General features: G+C 46.0%; 1 protein-coding gene across 1 annotated transcript in view; it reads right to left on the bottom strand.

The window, feature by feature from the left end:
- The window catches only part of LOC130367271 (very-long-chain 3-oxoacyl-CoA reductase-B-like), a 73,404-nt gene that overhangs the window by 18,762 nt on the left and 29,317 nt on the right, over positions 1-25,325 (bottom strand). The window contains exons 6-12 of the mRNA XM_056569676.1: positions 16,224-16,399; positions 11,530-11,576; positions 11,377-11,452; positions 10,280-10,390; positions 8,632-8,699; positions 6,375-6,419; positions 6,268-6,302 (exon numbers count right to left, since the gene is read on the bottom strand). Of these exons, the coding sequence (XP_056425651.1) occupies positions 6,268-6,302; positions 6,375-6,419; positions 8,632-8,699; positions 10,280-10,390; positions 11,377-11,452; positions 11,530-11,576; positions 16,224-16,399 (558 nt within the window). The remainder of the gene's footprint in view (positions 1-6,267; positions 6,303-6,374; positions 6,420-8,631; positions 8,700-10,279; positions 10,391-11,376; positions 11,453-11,529; positions 11,577-16,223; positions 16,400-25,325) is intronic.

The raw sequence follows: 25,325 nt of genomic DNA, 5'->3' as shown, positions 1-25,325 counted from the left end.
CAACCCACACTGCTGTCTCCACAGCCCATCAACCAACACACAGCATTGTCTCCACAGCCCATCAACCAACCCACACTGCTGTCTCCACAGCCCATCAACCGACCCACACTGCTGTCTCCACAGCCCATCAACCAACCCACACTGCTGTCTCCACAGCCCATCAACCAACCCACACTGCTGTCTCCACAGCCCATCAACCAACCCACACTGCTGTCTCCACAGCCCATCAACCAACACACAGCGCTGTCTCCACGCCGGGTGCAGTAGGGAGATTGTGGGGGTCCCTAGCGGCAGGACCCCCGCGATCAGACATCTTATCCCCTATGCTTTGGATAGGGACGATAAGATATCTAGGGCCGTAGTATACCTTTAAGTGTATGGAGTCCTTTTCTCCAAAGTCCAACCATCAACCAACCGACACTGCTGTCTCCACAGTCCATCAACCAACACACAGCGCTGTCTCCACAGTCCATCAATCAACCCACACTGCTGTCTCCACAGCCCATCAACCAACCCACACTGCTGTCTCCACAGCCCGTCAACCAACACACACTGCTGTCTCCACAGCCCATCAACCAACCCACACTGCTGTCTCCACAGCCCATCAACCAACCCACACTGCTGTCTCCACAGCCCGTCAACCAACACACAGCGCTGTCTCCACAGTCCATCAACCAACACACAGCACTGTCTCCACAGTCCATCAACCAACCTTGGGCTTGGAAACTTTAGTTTGTAACTGGATTGAACACTGGCTCATGGATCGTACCCAGAGAGTGGTGGTCAATGATTCGTACTCTGATTGGTCCCCGGTTATTAGTGGTGTACCCCAAGGTTCAGTACTGGGCCCGCTGTTGTATAATTTATTTATCAATGATATAGAGGATGGTATTAACAGCTCTGTTTCTATCTTTGCAGATGACACCAAGCTTTGTAGCACGGTACAGTCTATAGAGGATGTGTATAGGTTACAAGATGACTTGGATAGACTAAGTGTCTGGGCCTCCACTTGGCAAATGAGGTTCAATGTGGATAAATGTAAAGTTATGCATCTGGGTACTAATAACCTGCATGCGTCGTATGTCTTAGGGGGGATTAAACTGGCAGAGTCACTGATAGAGAAGGATCTGGGTGTACTTGTAGATCACAGACTACAGAATAGCACAATGTCAGGCTGCTGCTTCCAAAGCCGGCAGGATATTGTCATGTATCAAAAGAGGCATGGACTCAAGGGACAGGGACATAATACTCCCCCTTTATAAAGCATTGGTACGGCCTCACCTTGAATACGCTGTTCAGTTTTGGTCGCCTGTTCATAAAAGGGACACTTGTGGAGGTGGAAAGGGTGCAGAGACGCGCGACTAAACGAATATGGGGCATGGAACATCTTAGCTATGAGGAGCGATTAAAGGAGTTACAATTGTTTAGTCTTGAGAAGAGACGTTTAAGGGGGGATATGATAAACGTATATAAGTATATTAATGGCCCATACAAAAAATATGGAGAAAAACTGTTCCAGGTTAAACCCCCCCAAAGGACGAGGGGGCACTCCCTCCGTCTGGAGAAGAAAAGGTTTAGTCTAAAGGGGCGACATGCCTTCTTTACCGTGAGGACTGTGAATTTATGGAACGGTCTACCTCAGGAACTGGTCACAGCAGGGACAATTAGCTTTAAAACAGGGTTAGATACATTCCTGGAACAAAATAACATTAATGCTTATGAAGAAATATAAAACTACATCCCTTTCCCTTATCCCCTTACACCCTGCACTTCAATTCCCTGGTTGGACTTGATGGACGTATGTCTTTTTTCAACCATACTAACTATGTAGCTATGTAACTATGTAACCCACACTGCTGTCTCCACAGCCCGTCAACCAACCCACACTGCTGTCTCCACAGTCCATCAACCAACACACACTGCTGTCTCCACAGTCCATCAACCAACCCACACTGCTGTCTCCACAGTCCATCAACCAACACACACTGCTGTCTCCACAGTCCATCAACCAACCCACACTGCTGTCTCCACAGTCCATCAACCAACCCACACTGCTGTCTCCACAGCCCATCAACCAACCCACACTGCTGTCTCCACAGTCCATCAACCAACCCACACTGCTGTCTCCACAGTCCATCAACCAACCCACACTGCTGTCTCCACAGCCCATCAACCAACCCACACTGCTGTCTCCACAGTCCATCAACCAACCCACACTGCTGTCTCCACAGTCCATCAACCAACACACACTGCTGTCTCCACAGTCCATCAACCAACACACACTGCTGTCTCCACAGCCCATCAACCAACACACAGTGCTGTCTCCACAGTCCATCAACCAACACACACTGCTGTCTCCACAGCCCATCAACCAACCCACACTGCTGTCTCCACAGCCCATCAACCAACCCACACTGCTGTCTCCACAGCCCATCAACCAACCCACACTGCTGTCTCCACAGTCCATCAACCAACCCACACTGCTGTCTCCACAGTCCATCAATCAACCCACACTGCTGTCTCCACAGTCCATCAACCAACCCACACTGCTGTCTCCACAGCCCATCAACCAACCCACACTGCTGTCTCCACAGTCCATCAACCAACACACACTGCTGTCTCCACAGCCCATCAACCAACACACAGTGCTGTCTCCACAGTCCATCAACCAACACACACTGCTGTCTCCACAGCCCATCAACCAACCCACACTGCTGTCTCCACAGTCCATCAACCAACCCACACTGCTGTCTCCACAGTCCATCAATCAACCCACACTGCTGTCTCCACAGTCCATCAATCAACCCACACTGCTGTCTCCACAGTCCATCAACCAACCCACACTGCTGTCTCCACAGCCCATCAACCAACACACACTGCTGTCTCCACAGCCCATCAACCAACACACACTGCTGTCTCCACAGCCCATCAACCAACCCACACTGCTGTCTCCACAGCCCATCAACCAACCCACACTGCTGTCTCCACAGCCCATCAACCAATTCACACTGCTGTCTCCACAGCCCATCAACCAGCCCACACTGCTGTCTCCACAGCCCATCAACCAACACACACTGCTGTCTCCACAGCCCATCAACCAACCCACACTGCTGTCTCCACAGCCCATCAACCAACTCACACTGCTGTCTCCACAGTCCATCAACCAATTCACACTGCTGTCTCCACAGCCCATCAACCAATTCACACTGCTGTCTCCACAGCCCATCAACCAACACACACTGCTGTCTCCACAGCCCATCAACCAACACACACTGCTGTCTCCACAGCCCATCAACCAACCCACACTGCTGTCTCCACAGCCCATCAACCAACTCACACTGCTGTCTCCACAGTCCATCAACCAATTCACACTGCTGTCTCCACAGCCCATCAACCAATTCACACTGCTGTCTCCACAGCCCATCAACCAACACACAGTGCTGTCTCCACAGCCCATCAACCAACCCACACTGCTGTCTCCACAGTCCATCAACCAACCCACACTGCTGACTCCACAGTCCATCAACCAACCCACACTGCTGTCTCCACAGCCCATCAACCAACTCACACTGCTGTCTCCACAGTCCATCAACCAACTCACACTGCTGTCTCCACAGTCCATCAACCAACACACAGCGCTGTCTCCACAGTCCATCAACCAACCCACACTGCTGTCTCCACAGTCCATCAACCAACACACAGCGCTGTCTCCACAGTCCATCAACCAACCCACACTGCTGTCTCCACAGTCCATCAACCAACCCACACTGCTGTCTCCACAGTCCATCAACCAACACACAGCGTTGTCTCCACAGCCCATCAACCAACCCACACTGCTGTCTCCACAGTCCATCAACCAACCCACACTGCTGTCTCCACAGCCCATCAACCAACCCACACTGCTGTCTCCACAGTCCATCAACCAACCCACACTGCTGTCTCCACAGTCCATCAACCAACTCACACTGCTGTCTCCACAGTCCATCAACCAACACACAGCGCTGTCTCCACAGTCCATCAACCAACCCACACTGCTGTCTCCACAGTCCATCAACCAACACACAGCGCTGTCTCCACAGTCCATCAACCAACCCACACTGCTGTCTCCACAGTCCATCAACCAACCCACACTGCTGTCTCCACAGTCCATCAACCAACACACAGCGTTGTCTCCACAGCCCATCAACCAACCCACAACCAACCCACACTGCTGTCTCCACAGCCCATCAACCAACCCACACTGCTGTCTCCACAGTCCATCAACCAACCCACACTGCTGTCTCCACAGCCCATCAACCAGCTGTCTCCACAGCCCATCAACCAATTCACACTGCTGTCTCCACAGCCCATCAACCAACACACAGTGCTGTCTCCACAGCCCATCAACCAACCCACACACAGCGCTGTCTCCACAGTCCATCAACCAACCCACACTGCTGTCTCCACAGCCCATCAACCAGCCCACACTGCTGTCTCCACAGCCCATCAACCAACACACACTGCTGTCTCCACAGCCCATCAACCAACCCACACTGCTGTCTCCACAGCCCATCAACCAACTCACACTGCTGTCTCCACAGTCCATCAACCAATTCACACTGCTGTCTCCACAGCCCATCAACCAACCCACACTGCTGTCTCCACAGTCCATCAACCAACCCACACTGCTGTCTCCACAGTCCATCAACCAACACACAGCGTTGTCTCCACAGCCCATCAACCAACCCACAACCAACCCACACTGCTGTCTCCACAGCCCATCAACCAACCCACACTGCTGTCTCCACAGTCCATCAACCAACCCACACTGCTGTCTCCACAGCCCATCAACCAACCCACACTGCTGTCTCCACAGCCCATCAACCAATTCACACTGCTGTCTCCACAGCCCATCAACCAACCCACACTGCTGTCTCCACAGTCCATCAACCAACACACACTGCTGTCTCCACAGCCCATCAACCAACCCACACTGCTGTCTCCACAGCCCATCAACCAACTCACACTGCTGTCTCCACAGTCCATCAACCAATTCACACTGCTGTCTCCACAGCCCATCAACCAATTCACACTGCTGTCTCCACAGCCCATCAACCAACACACACTGCTGTCTCCACAGCCCATCAACCAACACACACTGCTGTCTCCACAGCCCATCAACCAACCCACACTGCTGTCTCCACAGCCCATCAACCAACTCACACTGCTGTCTCCACAGTCCATCAACCAATTCACACTGCTGTCTCCACAGCCCATCAACCAATTCACACTGCTGTCTCCACAGCCCATCAACCAACACACAGTGCTGTCTCCACAGCCCATCAACCAACCCACACTGCTGTCTCCACAGTCCATCAACCAACCCACACTGCTGACTCCACAGTCCATCAACCAACCCACACTGCTGTCTCCACAGCCCATCAACCAACTCACACTGCTGTCTCCACAGTCCATCAACCAACTCACACTGCTGTCTCCACAGTCCATCAACCAACACACAGCGCTGTCTCCACAGTCCATCAACCAACCCACACTGCTGTCTCCACAGTCCATCAACCAACACACAGCGCTGTCTCCACAGTCCATCAACCAACCCACACTGCTGTCTCCACAGTCCATCAACCAACCCACACTGCTGTCTCCACAGTCCATCAACCAACACACAGCGTTGTCTCCACAGCCCATCAACCAACCCACACTGCTGTCTCCACAGTCCATCAACCAACCCACACTGCTGTCTCCACAGCCCATCAACCAACCCACACTGCTGTCTCCACAGTCCATCAACCAACCCACACTGCTGTCTCCACAGTCCATCAACCAACTCACACTGCTGTCTCCACAGTCCATCAACCAACACACAGCGCTGTCTCCACAGTCCATCAACCAACCCACACTGCTGTCTCCACAGTCCATCAACCAACACACAGCGCTGTCTCCACAGTCCATCAACCAACCCACACTGCTGTCTCCACAGTCCATCAACCAACCCACACTGCTGTCTCCACAGTCCATCAACCAACACACAGCGTTGTCTCCACAGCCCATCAACCAACCCACACTGCTGTCTCCACAGTCCATCAACCAACCCACACTGCTGTCTCCACAGCCCATCAACCAACCCACACTGCTGTCTCCACAGTCCATCAACCAACCCACACTGCTGTCTCCACAGTCCATCAACCAACCCATATTTCTACCTGGACAGTCCAGTCATCCAAAGAACTCACCTCTATGTAGGAGATAAAGTTATACACACTCACATACCTCTGTATCATTTTTGAAAGCACAATCTTGGTCATCTGGAATGTAAAAATAAAGGTATTATACTGGGTCACCCCCTTGATATATATACCAATATTGATGGTACTTACTTGAACGGCTGACGTCACATTGCAGTTCATAATGGCTGGTATCCTCTAATGAAAAATAAAAAGATATATATGGAATTAAAAACAGTAGCATACCCATTATACTACAGGCCATTAAAGAACGAAAGCCTTTCCCCCTATGGAGTAGCTGGAGCTTGCACATTCAGCAGGTCCAGAGGATTTACAGATCTTACTGATGGGAGATGGCTGGTAACAGTAGTGGCACAGCCGGCCACTATTGCGACTTTTCACTGTGAGGTCCAAAATGTAAGGTTCTCCCTGGCCGGGGACATCCTCACATTCTCAGTAGTAAGTGAATATGTGATGTCCCAGTACGGGATATAGTCCCGTACAGTACTTAGGCCCTGTCAGGTTGAGTCCCTCTTTGTCCTAGGGGCCCTCCTGCAGTGTCTCCCCCATAATAATATATATGATGTATAGTGTTATGTGTGTTATGTATAAAGGATCTTTAAGGACCTTTGATAATATGTTCACCTGATGTGTTTGTTACCCAGAGAGCACCAGCTAACCAGGTGACCTGCAGCTTGACCTATGGGCTTCTGGCTCAGCCGCCCTTTATAAGAGGGGTAGGCATTACAATCTCTCTCTTATCACTCCTGCTGAGATACAGTAAAGACCAGACATCTCAGAGCCAGTGTCCAGCACATCTGGAGGCCTCAAGCCTAAATTACAGCCACAAGTCAGTAAGTCGTCATCTATGTCTGCTGTCACTACCTACAGTCAAGTCTATAGTCAAGTCTATTATAGTCAGCGTGGCTAAGTTGAAGTCTGTCCAAACACTGCAAGTCCCAGCAAGCTGCGAGGTCCTTCTGTGTTACTTGTCACCTCTCTGGGATCCTGGCCTAGCTGTAAAGACTATTACCATCTGTCTACATCAGTAAAGCTACCGTTAACCCTAACCTGGTCTTAGATTATTATTACCCTGCCTAACCTAGGGATAGCAGTGCTAGCGTTCAGGCGGTTACCAGGAAAACCACGCCCTGGCGTCACGAACCTTTTGGGGTTAATAACATCTGACCCATACACCTCACCTTCAGATGACTTAGACAAAATGGATGCATAGGACTGAGGGTACGTTCACACTTCAGAATCTCCACCTGGAAATATTCTGGGCGGAGATTCCATCTGCATTGGGCGCCACTGAAATCCCTCAGCGCTAGGACAGCGTAGACATGCACCATCATCATTGACCACAATACAGTACAGATTGCATTGGACTGGTGTCTTGAGATCAGAAAAGTGGCCAGAGATGGAAAGTAAAGCAATGGAAGTGTAAAGGGAGAGATGGTAGGAGTCAAGTGCATAGTAGATTTAAGGGGTTTGTTGGGAAGCTACAGAGGACAGTGTGGTAGTAGTTTTACCTGCATTGATCAGCAATGAAGATACAATTATTAGGAGTGCCCGACACACTGCACCAGTGACCCCCAACTTGCGATCACCCTGAGGCTTTCAGAGCTGGAAGATCACTGAAATTGACTACTAAACCAAACAGATACCTCAGCACCACTGTAACTACACTATTTCGGACCCACAGTGTCCTATCTCGCTGCGTATCCAACAATGAATAACCTTTCCTGGGCGCTCACCTGAAAGGCAGGAAATCTTCAACAGTGTAGACAGTAGAAAATACGGAGCACTCACCCGGTTACTTGGTTGAATTCCTTGATGCTTTATTTCCTATTCGAATACATTTGTGCAGGGGAGCGGTGGTGTGGGTGGACAATGGACTGTATCGCGCGGCAAGGCGCTTCGTCAGACCCCGCGATACGGTCCTCAATGGGCCTGACGAAGCGCCATGCAGCGTGATACGGTCCTCAAGGGGCCTGACGAAACGTCATGCAGCGTGATACGGTCCACAAGGGGCCTGACGAAGCACCATGCCGCGCAATACGGTCCTCAAGGGGCCTTACGAAGCACCATACCGGGTGATACGGTCCTCAAAGGGCCTGACGAAGTGCCATGCTGTGCGATACGGTCCTCAAGGGGCCTGACGAAGCGCAAAGCCACACGATACGGTCCTTTGTCCACCCACCCCTCACAAAACTGCTCCTGTCCGCTCCCCTGCACGAATGTATCCTAATATGAAATAAAGCATCAAGGAATTTTCAACCAAGTAACCGGGTGAGTGCTCTGTATTTTTCTGCTGTCTACATTGTTGATCACTGAAATTGACCCTCTGAAGCCTTTTGTAACATGGTGGTAGAATTACACCCTCTGTCCATCCCACACCATCACTCACCTCGTTGGCATCAGGCACACTAAGAAGCGTGACAGGGACCTCACTGTAGGTCATCCCAACATTGTTGACTGCAACAGAAGATCCAAAAATAAACACTTGAGACCACCATTATAGTTATAGGTTTTGCCACCCAGGACAGAAGGCCCTGGGTAAAATAGAGAGTGTTTCTCAGGTTTGTGGGTATATACAGGAGAGTCGGGAGGCAGGGACAGGACTTGCCTATATACTTAAGACATTTTCAAGATGTTCATAAGATGCTATATATAATATTAGTCATATATACAACCCATGTTGGTAATAATGAAATCTGTTAATTTTGGTGTTGATTTTTTAACATATGAGAGAGCAACCAACCCCACACCCATTGATTGCCGGAGTGATATGCTCATCCCCATACACATCAGATATGTCTTCGCTAAACCCGCCGACCATCTAACATGTATGGAGGCCTCTGAATACTCTCCTGATGTTAAGGGAGAGAAGGATTGTCATGTTTAAAAGGGTACTCTGGTGGAAAAATAATTTTTTTCTTCTTTTTTAAATCAACTGGTGCCAGAAAGTTAAACATATTTGTAAATTTTTTCTATAAAAAAATCTTAATCCTTCCAGTACTTATTAGCTGCTGAATGCTACATAGGAATTTCCTTTCTTTTTGGAACACTGATGACGTCATGACCACAGTGCTCTCTGCTGACATCTCTGTCCATTTTAGCAACCGTGCATAGCAGATGTATGCTAAGGGCTGCATGGTGGCTTAGTGGTTAGCACTGCTGCCTTGCAGTGCTGGGGCCTTGGGTTCAAATCCCACTAAGGGCAGCAATAAATAAAGACTTATTATTATTATAATAATGCCAGCAGAGAGCAGTGTGTTCGTGATGTCATCAGAGAGCATTCCAAAAAGAAAAGAATTTCCTCTGTAGTATTCAGCAGCTAATAAATACAGGAAGGATTAAGATTTTTTTTAATAGAAATAATTTACAAATATGTTTAACTTTCTGGCACCAGTTGATTTAAAAAAGAAACATTTTTTTTGTCCACCGGAGTACCCCTTTAAGTTAAACTACCCAATCCTTTTGTTATTGGGGAGACAAAACACCACCAGAGGACTCCTACTCCCCTTCTCTCCATTGGCCAATCTCAAGCATTCATGTATATGGGGGATCGGGTGAATGCTGTTGACTGAACAAGCATAAGGCCGACAGCTATTGAGTGGTTTTACCAGGTTTTAGCTCTTTTGCCTTTGTCAGCTTTAATCAAAGTCAAGGCCGGCTCCATGTGTATTTGGGTCTCTGAATGTCAGAGTCACACTGACATGCAGCATAAAAGAAAAGCCTGAAGCTCTTGAGCATTCTTCCGTAGCAGGGCCCCCATCTACCATGTGTCATATATTGGTGTATTGTTTGGTACAATGGCCTGGGTGTAACGGCTACCTCTGCACCCCCCATAACTATGTCTCTGAAAAGCATGTTTACTCAGATTCGCATAGGTCTTTAATGCCCAGTGGACCAGTGTCTTGAGACCGGTAGTTGGGCAGATGGAAGCCATTAATTCTTATAGAGATGGTCTAGTGGTTTCTGACTTCTGACTCTGTTTGAGTTTCGGTCCACACCCTAGCCAAGCAATCTCTGATAAACTACAGTGGTACTACCAAGGATGCCAATGTCCAGATCCTTCAACTCCTGCTCCACCTTGGGGTAAATTTCGGGTCCTCCTGAGAAATCCAGCTGGATGACTTTGGTCTTCCGTCCCGTCTGCTGCTCTGTGAAAGTTACAAACGTGTGTAAGTGTCAATGAGGTTTACGGAAGTTGTAGAAAGAAATGTTCTGCTTCTTGTCCTCCAGCCATATGTAGTCAACAAAACCAGTATCTGGAGACCTCATGAACCCTATGTCTGTCTACTCTACAGACCTTGATGTCTTTGTGGCCTAGAAAACTAAGTGATTATCGGCTGAACAGACCAATTTCGCTCTGTGTGGTAGGGCCAGTGTGTGATAGGGCCAATGATGGGACATTGATTGGCCAATGTGTGATGGGGCCAATGATGGGCCATTAATTGGCCAGTGTGAATCTTTAAAGGATTACTCCAGGCAAGTACATATGAAAAACAAAAAGCCTTCAAAGCCACTAAACTACCTGGATATGTTCCCTGTAAATAATCTTGCTTATATATGTGGCCTCTGTGGTCTTCTCTTGCGGTTTAATATTCTTTGCCATCCTGCAGCATGAATACTACATTTCCCAAAAGCCATTGCAGCTCTCCTCTCACTGCTATCCATCCAACTCCCTTTCTGAGAGCAGCCCCACCCTCCTGCTCTGTGAGGAGAGAAATTTAGTGTCTGATTGGCTGAGACTGCACACACTTCCCAGCTAAAGGAAGCATCACACAACAGTGCAGGGCAAAAGCCACGTGGTCTGTGTCTTTCAAGAGGGTGGAGGCTGCTTTCAGAGAGGGACTTGGATAGAGACACAGTGGCTGGCTGGATGATGTATTTCCCTTTCTCCCTGCATGTAAGTGACAACCAAAGAGGGGAAACTGCTCTATATTGCTAATGAATGATATTTAGATGATTAAATAGGTTGGTGAGAGGGAAATAATGGACTATGGGTTTATTTCCCCCGGAGTACCCATTTAACCTCTCTGTATCTGGACACTTCCTTGAGACAGTGTTCCCCATCAGGATCATGGGTCATCTTGCATTTCTAGAAGTCACACCTGTAGGTTTCTTGTCCAGAATCATCTCTTACCTATTCCCTTTGCAACATTTTTCAGCTTCTCCAGAGTCCGACTGATAAGGACGACATCAAAGCCCCTTTTGGCCAACTATGGAGAGGACACAGGTGTATGAAGACATACAAGTGACATATATACTATATATAGACAGACTGGTGTCCACGGACCTCCTCAACGTAGGCCTTTCCAATTCCATCTGTTGCTCCTGTTACCACTGCAAAAATAAGAAAATAACGCAGTACAAAAATGTGAGGGGGTCTTGGACCTGAATGGGACTCATGCAGAGCTTGGGTCCTTGGTTGGATTAATCTCAGTTGGACCATGCAGTAAATTTGTTCCCTGTCCAGTTACACTTGGCATAAATCTATACAAACTATGTGGGTTTGTTGTAAACTGATATTTGATGCCCCCACGATCATATCCCCAGAGAACAAAGGATCTTCCCATCTATATGAGCAAGGACTATATCAGTCCTTCATGTCAACCAATTGATGGCCATCTCTGTGCACCGTTTTTGAAACTTAGTAAGCATGCAATATTATGAGAGTGGATCTGACACAAGACCAAGATTAAAGTGTCCCCACCACATATCTACCATCATACAAGGGATTGTATTCTAAAGGAGGCCATATAGCTCATGTGGCTATGTAGACCCCCGATTCAAGTCTTAAGGATCCTTTTATCCCTACCCTACAAAGTTGGCTAAAGACTCTTGTGACGGTTCCTAGAGTCACCCTACCCCTTCGCTATTGTTGCCTGACAGAGTGACTATGGAAGAGTGACTGAGCGGGACTCCGACTAGCTTCAGGGGCGGGCACGAGTAAGGTCGGGACTTTGATGGACTTTAGGACATCACTATTTCCACAGATAGTGCCCCTCAGTTAATGTTGTCCAGTGACATAAAGCTCCTTGTTTTGTATCTTATTAACCCCCCTAGGGACGGAGGGTTTTTCCATTTTTGCACTTTCGTTTTTTCCTCCTTACCTTTTAAAAATCATAACCCTTTAAATTTTGCACCTAAAAATCCATATGATGGCTTATTTTTTGCGCCACCAATTCTACTTTGTAATGACATCAGTCATTTTACCCAAAAATCTACCGAGAAACAGAAAAAAAATAATTGTGCGACAAAATTGAATGATTAAAATGATACCCTACTTTTATAAGTTTGATTATGTCGTACTTTTGGAAAAAATCTTTTTTGTATTGATCAGACTTTTTGATCGCTTTTCATTCATTTTTCATGATATAAAAAGTGACCAAAAATACGCTATTTTGGACTTTTGAATTTTTTGCGTGTACGCCATTGACCGTGCGGTTTAATTAACGATATAGTCTTATAATTCGAACATTTCCGCAAGCAGCGATATCACGTATGTTTATTTTTATTTACACTGTTTTTTTTTTTTTTTTATGGGAAAAGGGGGGTGATTCAAACTTTTATTAGGGAAGGGCTTAAATGACCTTTATTAACTTTATTTTTTTCACTTTCTTTTTGCAATGTTATAGCTCCCATAAGGGGCCATAACACTGCACACACTGATCTTTTACATTGATCAATGATTCTGCCGCTTGACTGCTCATGCCTTGATCTCAGGCACTGAGCAGTCATTCGGCAATCGGACAACAGGAAGCAAGGTAAGGAACCGTCCTGCTGTGTTTGAGCTGTTTGGCATGCCGCGATTTTGCCGCGGCTATCCCGAACAGCCCCTTGAGCTAACCTGCAACGTTTTGCTTTCACTTTAGACGCGGCGTTCAACTTCGAATGCCGTGTCTAAAGGGTTAATAGTGCACTATTAGTCACGGGTCCCGGCCCCGCGTTATAGATGGAGTGGGGTCAGGTACGCCCTCTGTCCCCAACAGGTTAAAATACCTTTTATTTGCTGTTTTCATGACGCATTCTTCACAATAGAGGATTGGCTTCAAAGGAACCCGGCTCAACGGCGCTGATGGACCACACAGGTGTACAGGTAAAAGAGGATTTATTGACCAGAATGCAACGCGTTTCGCTGCGCATGCACAGCGAAACGTGTTGCATTCCGGTCAATAAATCCTCTTTTACCTGTACACCTGTGTGGTCGATCAGCGCCGTTGAGCCGGGTTCCTTTGAAGCCAATCCTCTATTGCCATATACCTATCGGAGGGCAGCAGACGACCCACGATTACATGCTATTACCATTGTTGTGTAGAGGAGACACTGGTTCTTGAATAAAGAGGGATTGATTTTTATACCTGAAGACTGGTGTTGCCTGGCTCTTTGGATAAGGGATGCGATATTCTCTAGAGATCTTGCCTGTGGTAGGCTGGGGCTTGTCGTCGGGAAGGAGAAATCGCTCTTGGCGAAGGGGGGTACTGAGAGGTCCCTGGTCAGTCCCTCACAACTCTCATTCCAAAGGTCAGGACACATAGGTCAGCTTACCTTGTAGGGTGACACCACATTTTAACATCCAGGTTACAACCCAATAATTTGGACTTCCAATGGGTCAAGTCAATGAAACTTAAACCACCCTGGAATCCCACGTTAACCTAAGTTTGGGGGCTTGTCCGGATTAATGCCGTAATATTGATACTAAATGTGTTAAGGTCGTCAGAGCCCTACCAAAAAAAAGAAATTAAGACAGAAAGCAGACAGCGCTCCATAGTGTGATACCGTTTGTTATACAGAAAGGATCATACAGGTGGATATTGCCCTTACCACAAAGGGTTACACTCCACCAAGTGCAACAATGGATCAAGGTATAAAATATAGTTGAGGTGTCGGCAGCCACTCCACGTCTCATCAAATGCAATAAATGAACAATAAAATCTCCTAGGTATAGACAGGATACACGGGCGCTCAACCACCAGGTAACAGGATAAAAACGTTTATTCACCCATAATGCAGTTATGGGTGAATAAACGTTTTTATCCTGTTACCTGGTGGTTGAGCGCCCGTGTATCCTGTCTATACCTAGGAGATTTTATTGTTCATTTAAAAAAAAGAAATGGAAGCTTGGTGGCAACAAGCCTAGATTGCAAGAAGTTACCGTCTAGGTATAGGTCATACATTCAGACAGACCATTGGGAATTCCACTGATCATTCATTAACCCAAACCATGGACTTTACCCCTCGGCTCCTTTTAGATGTATACATATGGATAGGTTGGTGCGCAGAAGACGGAGGAGCTGATAACAGTCCACGAGTTACAGGGCAGAGGTAACAAAAAAGAATCAGGAAGAATCGTTCAGGTTCAATATGAGCTGAAGAAACTGTTCACATAACCATACACTGGACCTTAAAGGGGTATTCTGGCTTTATACATCTTATCCCCTATCCAAAGGACAGTGGATAAGATGTATGATCTCGGTGCAGCCCCCTGGATTCTGTGCCAGGTGCTGCCTCAGAGATGGGGATGTAATGTCATGGCCACGCCCCCTCCATTCATGTCTATGGGAGGGGGCATGATGGCCATCAAGCCCCCTCCCATAGACATTAATGGAGGGGGGGTGGCGTCCCTAGGGGGCGTGGCCGTGGCATCACATCCCTGCCTCAGAGGCAGTGCCTGACACAGAATGCCGGGGCTGCACCGAGATTGCAGGGGGGGGGGGGGCAGCAGCGGGACCCCTGCGATCATACATCTTATCCTCTATCCTTTTCATAGGGTATAAGATGTATAAAGCCAAAATACCCCTTTAAAGAAAGGTTCACACGGTAGATGGAAAGACACTAGTGACACCAAATGTCTACAATTCAACACATGCTTAATTATTGACGTTCCTTTAAGACGGACACATTTTCAACCTGATCGAAGTTTAAACTCCTGTCCCTGGATGTCCCTCCTTGTAATAGCAAATGGGATTCTGAACATATTTTTAAATCACTTCATTCACCACAAATGACTCCTTAATCCATAAAAACAGCTCTAAAGTTTTGGCCACTAGGTATCTCACTTCTTTGCTGTCCACTGCTTGTTGTCAGGGGAATTCTGTCTCTAGTAACAGCTAGATCAGGACAAATTACTGGAAGTAGGGGTGGGGTTTACCATTTACTCTGTGTAGGAGTGAGAGAGAGCATAAGAAAACCTGGGCTGTGTACTCAAAAGCTGATCCAGTCTGCCTCCTGAGGATGATCTTCATTGTTCCTCAAAGGTAAATCAATGCTTTCTTCTAATTTCTGAGGCTCCACAAAGTTCTGGGCATTTGTCCCTTATGTAACACTGCTGTATTTCAAGTGCTGGTGTGTAATCCCCCCCGTCCCCCTACCTTTACCTACTCAGCAGCAACAGTAGCAATTCAGTGTTTATTGTAACCCCTTCCTTGCTGTGATCTTACTGCTGCTGTTTCTTTCAGCACCTTCCCAACCCAGTGTATCTGTAACTCTTATGCCCCCTCTCATGCCATCTATCGTAATGTACTGTGTAAATCCCCATCCCGGTACAGTACTATTTTTCTCAGTCCAATGCACTTTCTCCACCACTATGTTATGGCATATTAGGGAGGAGCAAGTGCTGTGATTGGCCAGATAAGGGAAAGGAAGTATCTGTGGGTGTCCTGCTGTCAATCAGCCCAGCTTTGGTCCTGCCCCTATAATGTATAGAATAAGAAAAAAAACTGTGCACCATGGAGGGGACTCAATAACAACACCAAGACCACTAATATCATCTTTCCACCAAAGGTACACTTTAACATTTTAATCAGTTGTAATGTGTAAATCCTTGGTTTAAGAGTAACAGGTCTCTTGTGGACTGCAGCAGGTTTTCTTTTAGGATTTCTAAGTAGTCTTCTGAATTTAACCTACAGCAGTTCCGCCTCAACACCCAGTTACTACTCTAGGGAGAATCCATGAATGTTCTGGACATTTCTCTGCAGGACCACAACTTACCTGCCCAGCCGCCATACTTTTTCAGGTCAGTCCTCCACACCCTGGAGATGATATGAACTCTGATTCCGTTTAGGACTTTCCATAATTGTTTGAGGACCAGGTAGGAGAGAACCAGGTGCCCCAGGTGACTGATCCACTGAGGTAGAAAAAGCTCCATCTGCTCAGATATGTGATTCCTATGTGAATGACACCGGGGTTTATCTGCCTGTAAACTTCAACCCTTCCTACCGCCTGCTGAAAGAGTCACATTCTTCATATAATGTTACGCCTGTGCTGCCCAGTACCGGGAAGTAAGCAAAGTGTCAATGTCACGCCTTGTGAAAGTATTCAACCCCCCCCCCCCCCCACAGTATATAAAATGGAGAGACTAGGCAAGGAGGCATCAACCAGAGATTCCTCTAAGACACCAAATATATCCAAAGGATCCAAAGTGAACAGTATCCGTTCCAAAGACACTATAAGCCATACACATCACAGAGAAGAATGAGAGTGGTCAAAAAATCCATCGCCACAGAAGAAAACCAGTCTAGAGAACCAAAGAAGATCATGTCAGCTTCTCTGCCCCATCATGGAGAACGCAACGTCTGATACTATCCCAACTCTTGCTGTTACTCCAAAACCTTCCAAGAGGACAATGGCCCAAAACATATGGCGGAAACTACACAGGAATGTCCCAGGCCTCAATCCAATGGTGAAGCAGTTTTGCCTACAAGAATTGGCAAAATCCCAGTGTCTGGATGAGCAGAGATAATAGAGAAATACCCTAATATTCTGACACTTGTAAATGCAGCTAAATGTGGACCCACAACGTATTGTAGGAGAGAATACTTCTGAACATTAGACTTCTCTGTGCCAGCTACTACATTGATTTCCAGGTATGCTGAGAGTGGTAGTTTTGCAACAGCTGGAGGCACACTGGTCAATGGTGTCTGCCATACACTGCAAACCGTTTAAGGGGATCCTGCACTTCTGTGCCTCTGTACACATCCTGAGATGCAGCACTGAGCAAATTAATGGCACTAATGAAAAGTGTAAGCTGCAAATAAAGCCCTATAAAATGGGAAGCCATCCTGGGGAATGAGATGGGAGCCGTGCTGGGGGGCAGGAACTAGATGGAAGCCATGCTGTGGACTAGGAATGAGATGGAAGACATGCTAGGGACTAGCAATAAGATGGGAGCCATGCTGGGGACTAGGAATGAGATGGAAGACATACTAAGGACTAGGAATGAGATGGGAGCCATGCTGGGGACCAGGAACTAGATAGAGAGCCATGCTGTGGACTAAGAATGAGATGGGAGCAATGCTGGGGACTAGGAATGAGATGGGAGCCATGCTGGGGACTAGGAATGAGATGGGAGCAATGCTGGAGCCTGGGAATGAGAGAGGCCTAATGCTGGGGGCCATGAATAAAATGGGAACTATGTTGGGGATTAGAAATGAGATGGGGCCATGTTGTAGAGCAGGAATGAGATGGGAGCCATGCTGAGAACTAGGAATTGATTGGAGCCATGCTGGGGACTAGGAATGAGATGGGAGCAATGCTGGGAACTAGGAATGAGATGGGAGTAATGCTGGGGGCCAGGAACTCGATGGGAGCCATGCTGTGGACTAGGAATGAGATGGGAGCAATGCTGGGGTCTAGTAATGAGATGGGAGCAATGCTGGAGCCTGGGAATGAGAGAGGCCCCATGCTGGGGGCCATGAATAAAATGGGAACTATGTTGGGGATTAGAAATGAGATGGGGGCCATGTAGTAGAGCAGGAATTAGATGGGAGCCATGCTGAGAACTAGGAATTGATTGGAGCCATGCTGGGGACTAGAAATGAGATGAGAGCCATGCTAGGTACTAGGAATGAGATAGGCCCCATGCTGGGGGCATGGGATAAAATGGGAGCCATGTTGGGGACTAGGAATAAAATGGGAAGCCTTGTTGTGGATTAGAAATGAGATTGGGTCCATGATGTAGAGCAGAAATAAGATGGGGGCCATGCTGAGAACTAAGAATTAGATTGGAGCCATGCTGGGGACTAGGAATGAGATGAAAGCCATGCTGGGGACTAGCAATGAGATGGGAACCATGCTGGGGACTAGGAATGAGATGGAAGCCCTGCTGGGTACTAGGAATGAGATGGAAGTCATGCTGAGGACTAGGAATGAGATGGGAGCCATGCTGGGTCCTTGTAATAAAATGTGAGCCATGCTGCAGACCAGGAATGAGATTGGAGTCATGCCAGGGACCAGAAATAAGATAGGAGCCATGCTGGGGACTAGGAATAAGATGGAAGCAATTCTGGAGACTTGGAATGAGATGGGAGTCATGCTGAGGACTAGGAATATGATAGGCATACTGCTGGGGGCCAGGAATAAGATTGGAGCCTTGCCCGGGACTAGGAATGATATGGGAATCAAATGTGGGTGGTCAGCTCAAAGAGATTTATATATATATGTGTATATATATTGTGAGAAGGTGAAAGACATGGTGGTTGATGGGCGATATGTGTCACCAAGGCTCCTGGCCTTGGTGAAGTAAGAGTCGGTATTTATTCAGTGTCTGTGTTGCGATGCAGACTGACAATGAGGCCGTAGTATGGCTGAAAGGCCAATCCGGGACGGCTCTCACTGGGAATGGTCAAGTGTAGGGAGGGGGCCATTCCCCACAATCCAGGCAGCCTTTTGTTGGTCTTAAAGGCAGCATGCTTCACCAGCTGAGGGGGATTTTGCTAGTTGCAGCTCACACTGCCAGAGAGCTGAGAGTGGTGTTCTTCCCTGAGAGTTTGGAAGCTGGTGAGCAGCCTGCCTGGAGGCCTGGAAAAGACTTGCTTGATGCCGCATGGCATGGTCTCAGGTGTGAACTAACACCTAAGGAATACAGGTGGACTTTTGTTACATTTTCCTTGGTTTTGCATATAAAGACTGTTTGCTGTGTGCCAAATGTGAATAAAACACGGAACTTTGATTTGAAAAGTACTGTTTCCTTGCCTCTATACTGCAACCGCACCTGTATGCAAGAGCGAGTCATCACATTTAGTGTTGCTCGCAAATATTCGCAATTCAAATTTTTATCGCGAATTTCGCATATTCGCGAATATAGCACTATATATTCGCAATTAAGAATATTCGCTTTTTTAATTTATTTATTTATTTATTTTTTGTTCACAGTACACATCACAGTGATCACTGATCATCCCTCTCTGCTCTTCGCATATTCGCGAATATTGAGCTCTCCCTTCTTTAATGGTATAGGGAACTAATGGGGTAGAATAGTGCATTAACTCTGTGATTTTTTTTGCCCATTTAATTCAATTGGCCCATTGTGGTCTATGGGGATCTCACGGTATGTAAAACTGTAAGATAAGCAGGATGGTCTCCGGTGGTTCGAGTCCTGAGGTGGGGAGGAGTGTTACAGTGTTGTGGTTTAACTTTTTTACTCGTGATTGACAAATGTAGGTCAATTGGTAATTAAGAAAGCCTTTGAACCGTGGGAACTAGGTCAGTTGGCAATTAACTGAGTGTTTGAACAGTGGGAACTAGGTTAATGGGGTACCAAATATGGGTATTGGGGTTAATTAAAATTGGATGTAATGTGTAAGGCTGGGTATGAATGAATGGGAGGTTAACCCCTTAACGACAAAGGACATAAATGTACGTCCTGGTGAGGTGGTACTTAAAGCACCAGGACGTACATTTACGTCCTAAGCATAACTGCGGGCATCGGAGCGATGCCCGGATCATGCGCGGCAGGTCCTGGCTGTGATCGCAGTCAGGGACCCGCCGGTAATGGCGGACACCCGCGATCCCGCGGATGTCCGCCATTAACCCCTCAGATGCCTTGATCAATACAGATCACGGCATCTACAGCATTGCGGTCACTTAAATGGATGATCGCACGCGGCGATCCGATCATCCTGCGCGGCATACGGAGGTCCCCTCACCTGCCTCCGCTGCCTTCCCGAAGACCAGAACAGATGATGACCGATAACCTTGATCAGTGCTATGTCCTATACATAGCACTGAACAGGATTAGCAATCGAATGATTGCTATAAATAGTCCGCTATGGGGACTGTTAAAGTGTAAACATAAAAGTAAAAGTAAAAAAAAAAGTGAAAAACCCCCTCCCCCAATAAAAATGTAAATTGTCCCATTTTCCCTATTTCACCCCCAAAAAGTGTTAAAAAAATATTTTATATACATATTTGGCATCACCGCGTGCGTAAATATCTGAACTATTAAAATAAAATGTTAATAATACCGTACTGTGAACGACGTGAACGTAAAAAAAAAAAAAAAAAATAGATGCTTTTTATATAACATTTTATTCCCAAAAAAATTAATAAATAATGTATCAAAAGTTTTATATAAGCAAATATGGTATCAATAAAAAGTACAGATCACGGTGCAAAAAATGAGCCCTCATACCGCCGCTTATACGGAAAAATGAAAAAGTTATAGGTCTTCAAAATGGGGGATTTTAAAAGTACTAATTTGGTTAAAAAGTTTGTGATTTTTTTTTTAAGCGGAACAGTAATAGAAAAATATGGTATCATGGGTATCATTTTAATCGTATTGACCCAAAGAATAAATAACACATGTCATTTTTACCGTAAATTGTACGGCGTGAAAACGAAACCTTCCAAAATTGACAAAATTGCGGTTTTCTTTTTAATTTCCCCATACAAATAGTATTTTTTTGGTTGCGCCATACATTTTATGATATAATGAGTTATGTCATTACAAAGGACAACTGGTCGCGCAAAAAACAAGTCCCCATACTAGTCTGTGGATGAAAATATAAAAGAGCTATGATTTTTTGAAGGCGAGGAGGAAAAATCAAAAACATAAAAATAAAATTGTCTGCGTCCTTAAGGCCCAAATGGGCTGCGTCCTTAAGGGGTTAAGGAACATAATGGGATATTTATCAATACCTGTGCAGAGTAAAGGTTGCCAGTACAGATTGCTTTCTTCATTTTTCAGAGGCCCTTTCAAAAAATGAAAGAAGTGATCTGATTGGTTGCTATGGGCAACTCAGAAACTTTTCCTCTGGACAGGTTTTGATAAATCTCCCTCTATGGGGAGAGGAAGAGGAAAACCAGTGTAGAGGAAGAGTGGTGCAGTTGCCCACAGCAACCAATCAGATCGCTTCTTTCATTTTGCAGAGGCCTTGTGAAAAATGAAAGAAGCGATTTAATTGGTTGCTATGGGCAACTCAGCAGCTTTTCCAGGAAAGTAAAGTTTACCCACAACACTGTAACACTCCGTCCCACCACTCGAACCACCGCACGGTCTCCCATCCACTGTACTACCGAGACCCTCCTGCTTATCTTACAGTTTTACATGCCGTGAGATCCCCATAGACCACAAGGGACCTATTGGTTTCAATGGTCACAGAGTTAATGCACTAGCCCATTAGTTCCCTGTACCATTAAAGGGAGGGCTTAATATTCGGGAATATTCACATACGCGCATCGATTTTCGCAAATGCGCATAGAAAAAAAATTTATATAACGAATATGCGAATTTCGCGAATATATGATGAATATTCGTCCAGATATTCGCAAAATATCACGAATTCGAATATGGCCTTTGCCGCTCATCACTAATCACATTATATATATGGTTTATATATTAGAATATATATGTTATAATACATCTGTTGATCAGTTTAGAACATAAAATATAATCATTTATTTTCCATAAACACCGGTGGTTGTCAGATCAGTAACAGTAGACATGGCAGACAAGGCTCCTCCGTCCTCTCGGCTATTGCTCCTTTCTTCTTGCTGATGCGATGAATCGGACTCTGCAGGAAGAAGTCACAGTCAAGAGAAATCTGAGCAGAACCGTATTAAATGTGTATTGGTGGCCACTAGATGGCAGTATGTATCCGAGGATGTCTGCAGAGGTATATAGTTAAAGGGGTACTCCGCCGCCAGACATCTTGTTCTCTATCCAAAAGGATAGGAGATAAGATGTCTGATCACGGGGCCCCCTGTGATCTCCCGCAGCACTCGGCATTTCTGCGGCAGTGGTCATTAAGTCACGGCCTCGTCCCCTTGTGACATCATGCCGCGCCCCCTCCATTCATGTCTATGGAAGGGGGCGTGTCGGATGACACGCCCCCTCCCATAGACATGAATGGAGGGGGTGTGGCGTTAAATCACCAGGGTGGCGTGGCCGTGACGTCACGGACTCCGGCGTTCAGAACGCTGGAGCACAGGAATACCCCTTTAACCTCTTAAGGACGCAGGGTGTACCTATACGCCCTGCCCACGGTCCCAGTGTTTAAAACAGGGTCACGCGATGACCCCGCATCATACCAGGTCGGTCCCTGCTGCTAATGATAGCCGGGACCCTGGTCTAATAGCGCATGGCACAGATCATTGTGCCGCGCGCTATTAACCCTTCAGAGTTGATCACCGCATCCAAAACAAAAGTAAAAGCTTCCCGGCAGCTTAGTCGGGCTGATCAGGACTATCGCGATAAAATCGCAGTGTCCCGATCAGCTAGGACGCGAGCAGAGGTCCCCTCACCTATCTCTGTCGCATCCGATCAGCGTTTGATTACTCCAAGCCTGAGCTACAGGCTTGAGCAATCAGCCCCCTATTACGCTGATCCGTGCAAATCTATGGCTTTGCAGGGATCAGGGTAAAAGATCAGTGTGTACAGTGCTATAGTCCCCTATGGGATAACAATGATCAATGTAAAAGATCAGTGTGTGCAGTGTTATAGGTCCCTATGGGATAACAATGATCAATGTAAAAGATCAGTGTGTGCAGCGTTATAGTCCCCTATGGGATAACAATGATCAATGTAAAAGATCAGTGTGTGCAGCGTTATAGTCCCCTATGGGATAACAATGATCAGGGTAAAAGATCAGTGTGTGCAGTGTCATAGTACCCTATGGGATAACAATGATCAATGTAAAGATCAGTGTGTGCAGTGTTATAGGCCCCTATGGGATAACAATGATCAGGGTGAAAGATCAGTGTGTGCAGTGTTATAGGTCCCTATGGGATAACAATGATCAATGTAAAAGATCAGTGTGTGCAGTGTTATAGGTCCCTATGGGATAACAATGATCAATGTAAAAGATCAGTGTGTGCAGTGTTATAGCCCCCTATGGGATAACAATGATCAATGTAAAAGATCAGTATGTGCAGTGTTATAGGTCCCTATGGGATAACAATGATCAGTATAAGAGATCAGTGTGTGCAGTGTTATAGGTCCCTATGGGATAACAATGATCAGTATAAGAGATCAGTGTGTGCAGTGTTATAGGTCCCTATGGGATAACAATGATCAGTATAAGATATCAGTGTGTGCAGTGTTATAGGTTCCTATGGGATAACAATGATCAGTATAAGAGATCAGCGTGTGCAGTGTTATAGGTCCTTATGGGAGCTATAACACTGGAAAAAAAAGTGAGAAAAAAAGTTAATAAAGATTATTTAACCCCTCCCCTAATAAAAGTTTGAATCACCCCCCTTTTCCCATAAAAAAAACTGTGTAAATAAACATATGTGATATCACCACATGCGTAAATGTCCAAACTATAAAAATATATCGTTAATTAAACCGCATGGTCAATGGCGTACGCGCCAAAAAATTCCAAAGTTCAAAATAGCGTATTTATGGTCACTTTTTATATCATAAAAAAATGGGGAAAAAAACCATCAAAAAGTCCGATCAATGCAAAAATGGTACAGATAAAAACTTCAGAACATGGCGCCAAAAATGAGCCCTCATACGCGTACGCCCCCTCCCATAGACTTGCATTGAGGGGGCGTGGCCATGACATCACAACCCTGCAGCCCACACCCAGCGTTCGGAACTAAATGTTCTGAATTCTGTGGCAGTGGAGTACCCCTAAATGACACTTCAGAGACAACACTCTGTGCTGATGAGGATCATAAGGAAGGAACGGGAGGAGACCTCAACGAGACCTGCTACATATATAGTCTACCACTAGGGGGCGCCGTAATAGGAGAGCTTTATCACTGAGATTTCAAGGCTCTCTGGGCAGCACATTGAATAACTTGGCAATAGTGTTGAAGGGATTAAAGTGTAGGCTTCTCTGTAAATACAATTATTATATAGATCTATTATGCTGTATACAGAAATAACAAAAAATATATATATATATATACTGTGTGTGTGTATATATATATATATATATATATATATACTGTGTGTGTGTATATATATATATATATATATATATATATATATACTATATATACCATATATAAACCGTATTTATATACCATATATATATATATATATATATATACCGTGTATATATATATATATATATATATACACACACACACACACACACCGTATATATATATATATATATATATATATATATATATATTATAAATTATATATATATATATATATATATATATATATTATACAAAAAAAGAGGATTGCAGCAGCACACATTGGTCAAAAAATTTAGGCTCTTAGCGCACTTTTTGATCAAAACGTGTCCCCCCATCCACCACGGGGAGGTGGCCTCATTTAGGATGGGACCCTAGCACAAATTCTGAGCCTAACGCTCAACTATCCACTCACCTCTGCTGGGCATATAGCCTCTGACTGGGTGACATGCTGGATGGGGGACACGTTTTGATCAAAAAGTGCGCTAAGAGCCTCAATTTTTTGACCAATGTGTGCTGCTGCAATCCTCTTTTTTTGTATACTCTGTATCTGCCACAGCAGTGTGCACCTGTGTATTAGGCTGTTGTGCCGGCTATCTTTCTTTTTTCTTGTATGTACACTTCAGGGGGAAATGGCACCCTCTTTAGCTGTGCACCCCTCCCCCTTTTTCACAGGTGGAGTTTTAAATGGATCACCGGCGGTTTTCTCAAGAAGATTACTCCGCACGTTATGGGCCAGGTTAGTAGAAACCACCATGGACATCACAGACTGTGGACAAACAAGAAGCCCTTATATCTGGTGTATCTAAAATAAGTATAAGGGAGCATTCACATCACGATTTTACCATCCTTCTTCTTCTCACGATTTTTTACTTTGAAATCGTACAAATCTGCGCACCAAGTCGTATCCATTGAATTCCGTTCATTAAAGGGGTA

Source organism: Hyla sarda, chromosome 4 (genome assembly GCF_029499605.1).
Source record: "Hyla sarda isolate aHylSar1 chromosome 4, aHylSar1.hap1, whole genome shotgun sequence".
Taxonomy (NCBI): Eukaryota; Metazoa; Chordata; class Amphibia; order Anura; family Hylidae; genus Hyla; species Hyla sarda.
Note: the sequence above shows the minus strand (reverse complement) of the source record. Positions and strands in the feature narration are given on the sequence as shown.